At 39.2% G+C, this 8,209-nt stretch overlaps 1 protein-coding gene across 7 annotated transcripts in view; it reads right to left on the bottom strand.

Moving 5' to 3' along the window:
* UBN1 (ubinuclein 1) overlaps positions 1–8,209 on the bottom strand; it is a 36,561-nt gene that overhangs the window by 26,700 nt on the left and 1,652 nt on the right. For 6 of the 7 annotated variants that reach the window (XM_003790847.2, XM_023513753.1, XM_023513754.1 and 3 more), the window contains exons 2-5: positions 3,352–3,639; positions 1,605–1,691; positions 1,063–1,158; positions 262–396 (exon numbers count right to left, since the gene is read on the bottom strand). In XM_003790847.2, coding sequence (XP_003790895.1) covers positions 262–396; positions 1,063–1,158; positions 1,605–1,691; positions 3,352–3,600 — 567 coding nt within the window. In that variant the 5' untranslated portion in view covers positions 3,601–3,639. Of the gene's footprint in view, positions 1–261; positions 397–1,062; positions 1,159–1,604; positions 1,692–3,351; positions 3,640–6,276; positions 6,415–8,209 lie in introns of all 7 variants that reach the window. The other variant, XM_012805808.1, reaches the window with a different exon arrangement.

Genomic DNA, 8,209 nt, shown 5'->3' with positions numbered 1-8,209 from the left:
AAAAAAAAAAAAAAAAAAAAGAAACGACCCCTACTAAGAATCACGTGATGTGGACACTATGACCAATAGCTGAACAAAGCCCCTCACATTCGTGTCTTGTCATGGCACATGTGTAAGGGGTGAACCAGCAACCTGGCACACCTCTGCCTTTCCACCGGCCTCCTGAGCCATCCTAAACCGTCACATACTCTGGCAAGTCATCTACTGATCTGATATGGTCATGGCAAAAAGCATTTCTGAAATCTAAAAGCATGTTCTAACCTTTGGAGATTTTTTCTTCTTTTCTTTAATGAAGTCGTCCTCAGATTCAGATGCTTGTCTAAACTGCAGGGTTCCCGAGTTAATGTAAAATCCTCCATATTTTGTAGTCAAAGAAGCAGGAACAAGCTCATCATACTGAAGAGGGGAAACAAAGTGTCAGCTCCAACTTCTGGTTGTATAGCCCAAAGGTGCGAAGTGGGTCTCGAGAGAGAGATGTGACTATTTCTTTGTCACACTTCCATGAGCATGCTAAAGTCATCCTTCTGGTCAATCATGAATATCCAAGTATGGGTGTTTTACACAGATCTGGTTATCATTTTCAGATGAAGAAACTAATGCTTGTATCGGGAACTTCATTTCCTATCTCATCAATGCTTCTATTCTACTGCCTCAAGCTAGAAGGAGGGCAAGCCCACTCCAACCCCACCACCAGCTTCCAGGCCTTATCAGTAGGAGCTAAGATGGTGATTCTGATATCATTTTTTTTTTTTTTTGAGACAGATTCTCACTCTGTCACCCTGGGTAGTGTTGTGGCATCGCATCCTACAGCAACGCAACCTCAAACTCTTAAGCACAAGAGATCCTCTTGCCTCAGCCTCTGAAGTAACTGAGACTACAAGCATCAGCCACAGTGCCCAGCTAGTTTCTAGTTTTTGTAGAGACAGGGTCTCGCTCTTGCTCAGGCTAGTCTCAGACTTCTGAGCTCAAGCAATCCACCTGTCTTGGCCTCCCATAATGCAAGGATTACGAGTGTGAGCCACCATGCCCAGCCCTGATATCACATTTTCATTAACTACTTACCGCCTCAGAGTTATCGATGAAGGAATCAGATTCATCATAACCATACCCCATATCAATCAAATCCTGTATTCGGTCTTTCCTACGTTTCTTTCCACCCTAAAATTTAAAAGCAATAGAATATATGCTTTTTGATAAATATACAGAATTGTTGCCTTGATATTCATCAGCTACTAAAGCTGATAACACACTGTAAGAGTCTCTCTTATACACATCCCTCCCCCCCATACTCCTTAGACCTTTCCACACAAGACAGATGTTATCTGCATAAAATGGCCTCTTATGCTTTACACCAAAACATTTCCTCCAAGGTAGGTAATAGGCCCTTCTTGTTCATTTGCCTGGTTAACACCACACACTAGCTCTACCACATGCTTTTTCTGTATTGTAACATATTTGTTTAATAACTGCATTGTGTTCTCTCCAAGCTCTAAACTTATTTACACATCAGTCCTGATTACATGATAATCCACTAAACAAATATGGAAATGTTTAGAAACCTCTCCCACTCAATGAGGTTTTATTGCCCAAAAGAGAAATCTTACATATTTTTCTTCAAATTTCCGGGCAAGAACCTCCACTTTGTGTCTTTCTTTTTCTTCGTCATTGAAAGGATCTGAGAGATCTTTCTTCTGTAAAGAGACCATTCCACAAAAAATAATCAAAAAATAGTCCCACACTCCTATTCATAGAACCTTGCTAATGACTCAACACATATGCTGCATAATAAAAATTGTTTTTCAGAAAAAGGTAGGCTGCATGTTTCCACCTCATCAGTGTTTATCCTACTTATTTAAGAAAGTACAAGTTCCATTCATGTAATTCTGCAAAATCTGATTCAATGCCTATAATGACACCACTGCACTCCAGCCTGGGTAAGAGAGTCAGACTGTCTCAAAAACAAAATAAACAAACAAACAAAAAACACTTTAAAAATCAAACAATTTTTTAAACACCCTAAGGCTACAACATAATTCTGGCAAAAAACAAAGTAAATCTTTTTTAAAAAGGCAGAAAGAAAAGAGGCTCAGCGCCTGTAGCACAGTGGTTTCAGCACCAGCCACATACACCAAGACTGGCGGGTTCAAATCCAGCCCAGGACAACTAAACAACTGCAACAAGAAAATAGCCAGGCATGTGGTGAGCACCTGTAGTCCCAGGTACTTGGGAGGCTGAGGCAAGAGACTCGCTTAAGCCCAAGAGTTGGAGGTTGCTGTGAGCTGTGACGTCTTGGCACTCTACCCAGGACGAGATAGTTAGACTCTGTCTCAAAAAAAGAAAAAAAAAAAGGCAGAAAGATTTCTACTTATCCAGGTAAAGTAACTATCCACAATATTACTGTTTAGAACAGTGATTTTTCAACTGGTATAGCATACTGGTGTACCATGAAAAATTTTAAAAATCATTAATTAAATTATATTCAAAAGAAGTTCAAAGCACAGTAAGTATATTTTCTTTTACTCTTTTTTTTCGAGACAGAGTCTCACTCAGTCACCCTGGGTAGAGTTCTGTGGTATCATTATAGCTCACAGCAACCTCAAACCTCTGGGCTCAAGCAATCCTCTTGCCCCAGCTTCCCAAGTAGCTGGGACTACAGGCACCTGCCAAACCCCCGGTAGGTTTTTCTATTTTTAGTAGAGATGGGGTCTTGCTCTTGCTCAGGCTGTTCTTAAACTCCTGAGCTCAAGTAATCCATCTGCCTGGGCCTCCCAGAGTGCTAGGATTACAGGCAAGAGCCACCACACCAGGCTTCACTCTTTTTTTTTTTTTTACCAATCTAATTTAAGCATGCTGCAGGAGTTTAACCATAGGGGTTCAAGTGTGTTATGAGATTTTAAAAAAGGCTGAAAAACACCAGTTTAGAAGATATGAACAGTTTATGTCTTTTCTTGCCTGGCAATACACTAGGCAGAGAGCAAGATTCCCTAAGAAAAGGAAAATGTCTAGCATGGCATTCCAACACTGGAGCAGTGAGCGACTGGTTTCATTTATACATATTTATAACTCTGGCAGGAAAAATTTATTGGTTTTTAATTTATACTAATCAGCCATAATTCAAATTAGCTTTATATGTACCATATATTTTTTCTGGTATAAATTAGAAGAATGCATTGTTCTAGAAAAAATTCTCCCTCTTCATATACAGAGGCAAGACTAGGAAACCATGTGCTTCCCTTGAGTGATATGATTTGGGGGCAAAGCCTTGCTAGTCCCACCTCAGAAGTCCCACATGTACATGCTGACACCTATATATTAGGTCTGCAAAGTAACTCTGGGGACACTGAAGTATACCTTATCTCCTGATTGAAGGCCTTTCACCTTCCCTCGTATATTCTTCACCAGCTCTGGGTAGAAGAACTCTGGACAGCGTTTATGATCAGGTTCAAAGAGGGTGAGTGTAATTCGAACAGCTGCTGCAGCTGGCTCACAGTCCTGATGCTGTTCTGATCCCCCAACCTCTTCTTTCCGGGACTTCTTCAAAAATGCAGGATTCAGAGAACCTGGGAGAGAGGTGAACTGGACCCTGTGGGGCTCCGACATGGCTACCAACAAGTCTTAGCAGGTGTCACTGCATGGCTTCTGTTAACAATGAAAAGAAGGGCCAGGTCAAACAAAGATGATAAAAATAATAATATCCCTGACTAATTATACAGAATTTAAGTTTTTCTCTCCTCAGATCCCATTTTACCAAAAAGTTCAGAATTAAGCTTAGAAGAATTTCATTGTCAAAAAGAATCCATGGGCGGCACCGTAGCTCAGTGGGTCAGGCAGTGGCCACATAAACCCAGGCTTGACAGGTTCCAATCCATCCTGGGCCAGCTGAACAATGACAATTACCACCGCTACAACAATAAAATAGCTTGGCGTTGTTGGCAGGTACCTGTAGTCCAAGCTACTTGGGAGGCCTGAAGCAAGAGAATCACTTAAGTCTAAGAGTTTGAGGTTGCTGTGAGCTGTGACGCCACATCACTCTACCAAGGGTGACATAGTGAGACTCTGTCTCAAAAAAAAAATCCATTGTTAAGTTTATTTTAATTACTATTTATTGATTTTTTTTCTGCTTGAATAACATTCATCTGGAAATGTTTTCACCAAATACAAAAATCACCCCAAATATCATCGTAAGTCACTGTTTAGCATACTCCCATCCAGTCTTTTTTTCTATGCATCTACACTAGATCCTTGACCTCAGAGAACCCATACTTGACAGAGCCTTAAAAATCCTCAAAATCAGGCTGGGCCCAGTGGCTCACATCTGTAATCCTAGTACTCTGGGAGGTCAAGGCAGGTGGATCACTTGAGGTCAGGAGTTTGAGACCAGCTTGAGCAAGAGTGAGACCCTACCTCTAAAAATAGCCAGGTATTTGTGGTAGGCACCTGTAATCCCAGCTATTGGAAGGCGGAGGCAAAAGGATGGCTTGGGCCCAGAATTTGGGGTTGCTATGAGCTATAACGCCACAGCACTCTACCAAGGGCAACGAAATGAGACTCTGTTTCTATCTCTAAAAAAAAAAGAGCGCAAGAGCAAGAGAGAGAGAGAATCTTCAAATCAGATTTGAAGTAGCCTGTAATCCCAGCACTTTGGAAAGTCAAGATGGGAGGAAAGCTTGAAGTCAGGAGTTCAAAACCAGCCTGAGAAATAGCAAGACCCTATCTCTACTAAAAACAGAAAAATTAGCTGGTAGATATGGCAGGTGCCTGAAGTACCAGCTGGAGGCTGAGGCAGGAGGACTGTATGAACCTAGGAGATTGAGGTTGCAATGAGCTATGATGACACCACTGTCCTGGGTGACAGAATGAGACTGTCTCAAAAATAAATACAAATTTTTAAAATATAAAAATAAAAAAGCATCCTCAAAATTGCAAAGACCACTAAAGAATTGAAATTATTTTCCATTTAATTTATCCAATGCTTTTTTTTCCTTTAGCTGAGAATCATCTTTCTGAAGACTTCTTTATTTTTACTACTAGTTTACTTTCACTTGGAGCCAATTTTCACAAAGACAAAGCTTTTAACCTAACAGAAGATATTGCCACCCCTGAGATAGTAACAAACCAGTAGCTCAGGACCGGTGTGGTAGATTCACTTCCTAACAAAGTTACAAGCTCCCTGAGGGCCCGCCCCTCACCACCAAACATAGGCCTTGGCAAAGTAACAAATTATCACATGCCAAAGACCTTCAAAGTCACTTGAAAATAGTCAGAATAGATTTTGAATTCCAAATATTTACATAACATAAATATGCTAATACATACTATATACACCTATTTTGTGTGTGCTTCACAGGTAATTTTGTGGGGGTTTTTTCTCGCCCTTGGCAGCAACCTCCCATTCTTGGGCTTAAGCGATTCTCTTGCCTCAGCCTCCCAAGTAGCTATGACTACAGGTGCCCACCACAACGCCCAGCTATTTTTTTGCTGTAGCTGTCACTGATGTTTAGCAGGCCTGGGCTGGGTTCGTACCAGCTAATCCTGGTGTATGTGGCTGGTGCCCTAACATTCTAGTGTGAACTTTCTACCACACCAATAAGCATACTCATTATAGACTTGTTTGTAGCAGAAAAATGACAGAAGCAACCTGAATGCTCAGCAGTCAGTGAGTGGTTGAATATACTGTGATTTATGTGTCTTATTGATTTATAAGGACCACTGATATTATACAGGGTGACTTAAAGTTCATGTGCAACTTAAAATAGTGTGCATCTAAAATTGCACATGAACTTTTGCAGTGCAAAAGACCTGTATATGGGTTATAGTATGTATTATACATGTATAATGTCTGTCATACATGTATCTCTTATAAGTCCTTTTTCCTGTTTTGCTATTTTCTATTTAACTTTGCCTAGAATGAGGTATGACAAAAGAATGTTAACTTTTTTTTTTTTAAGAGACAGAGTCTCACTTTTGTCACCCTTGGTAGAGTGCAGTGACGTCACAGCTCAAGCAACCGCCTCGGCCTCCCAAGTGGCTGGGACTACAGGTGCCTGCAGCAATGCCTGGCTATTTTGTTGTTGCTGCAGTTTGGCCAGAGCCAGGTTCAAATCTGGCGCCCTACTCACTGGCACTCCCCAAATGTTAACTTTTGATTCAGTCAAAATTAGGCTTTTTTCCCCTACGACTTCTCTCATTTCTTTTATGCCCACAATGCTCTTCTCCAATCAGGTCTTATAAAATAATTTACCTATATGGTCTTTCATAGATACAGTGTTCACCTACCCCAGATGAATTTAATAAGCTATAAGATGTGAGGAAAGGCTCTAATTTGATCTTTTCCAGTAATCACTAAATAATCTTTCCACCTGCTAATTTGGCACACATCATACAGCAAGATCGCAGGATGTCCAAAGTCTGTTTCTGAAATCCAAATGTTATATATATTAATCTAGTGTTTAGAAATTCTTCAAACAGTACTGCCCTGTTTCGAAAAGTTTTATAGTATATTTTATATCTCAAATAAAAAGTTCACCTTTATTATTCCTTTTTAAATAATACATGGTTATTCTACCCTATTTATGCTAGCAGTTTCCCCCAAAAAGCTCACTCTATTTTGATTGTCAATAAATCGGTAAAATTTACATATATCATATGTGTATACATCATATACATGTAGAAGCGTTTGTATATATTAAATATGCATTCTTCCCATTATGACCATAAAATTGCAATCTATGAGACTAGACAAGGGGACAATACATCTAAAAATGAAGAGTTAAAATAATTCTAATCAAGCAGCAAAGTGATATAGTACAACAGACTTGCACTACAAAAGACCAAAAGACTATCTACCAATATGCACCAAGATGCCGAGATTCACCAAAAAAAAAAAAAAAAAAAAGGCCCTCAGAACATTGTGGTACACTGAGTTGTGAAATAAATCCCAGCTGGAGGCTTACAGGTCCGCCCTGATAGAGCAGGCACAGTCTCACTAAAAGGGAATCAATAAGTTAACCAAGGGATGTAGGAAAGTCATTCTGGAAGTGGCAATCAGATCCTAGCATTCATGTCTAGGCAGTAATTGAGAACTTTACCTCAGTCCAAGTTTTAGAGACGGCACTTTAATCCAACTAAATGGTAATACTGTTCCTTTTGAATTGCATAAGTGACTTGTGAAAGCCTAACAAGGTATAGAAAAAGAACTAGAAAATAAAGTAAATCAACTCTTTAATATATTAACACTTAGAAGTTAAGATTTTGGCCAGTTACGGTGGCTCACACCTGTAACCCCAGTACTTTGGGAGGCCGAGGTGGGTAGACTGCCTGGACCTCAGGAGTTTGAGAGGAGCATGATCCAGAGTGAGATCTCCATCTCTAAAAATAGCTGGGAGTTGTGACAGGCGCCCGTAGTCCCAGCTACTCAGGAGGCTAAGGCAAGAAGATTGCTTGAGCCCAAGAGTTTGAGGTTGTGAGCTAAGATGCCACAGCACTCTACTGAGGGTGACAAAGTAAGACTGTCTCAAAAAAAAAAAAAAAAGAAAGAAAGAAAGAAAAAGAAGTTAGATTCTGGGTTGTTCTATACCATCATGATAACATGCCGATGTTACCAAACTGTTTGAAACATTTAAGAGAATCTGACAGACTATGTATTAAAGAATGACATGTTGAACTTACAATTTTAATTTGAAATGCTTAAGAAAATGTAAGTTTGAAAGTGTTTGTATGTTTAAAAGAATCTTACATTTAACGTGTTTATTAGAGTTACAAGCGTTGCTTAAATCCCTGGAAAAACTTTACTATTAGGTTTATGAATTCAACTCTTTATAAGTTTGAAGCATTTGACAGATCAAAAATATAAAGCTTTAAATGAAGTTTAAAATATCTAAGAGATTTTAATAAGCTTGGTAAAAGAGTTAACTGTTTAAGAGATTTAATAAGTTTAATAAATTAAACTTAACAAGTTAAGTTTGCCTTAATTTGTCAAAGTTCAAGTATTCTTGTTTTTATATAAACATCATCAGGTTTGTAAATAAACAGATTGCAGAGTAAAGCTTAAAAGACTTAAAAATATCTAAGTTTTTAAACACTTAATGAGTTGGACGTTATTCTAAGATTAACATTCTTTTTTTTTTTTTTTTTTTTTTTGCAGTTTTTGGCCGGGCCGGATTTGAATCCACCACCTCCAGTATATGCGGCTGGCGCCCTACTCCTTTGA

The sequence above is a fragment of the Otolemur garnettii genome, unplaced genomic scaffold (genome assembly GCF_000181295.1).
Source record: "Otolemur garnettii isolate 467f Iridium unplaced genomic scaffold, OtoGar3 scaffold00044, whole genome shotgun sequence".
NCBI lineage: Eukaryota > Metazoa > Chordata > Mammalia > Primates > Galagidae > Otolemur > Otolemur garnettii.
Note: the sequence above shows the minus strand (reverse complement) of the source record. Positions and strands in the feature narration are given on the sequence as shown.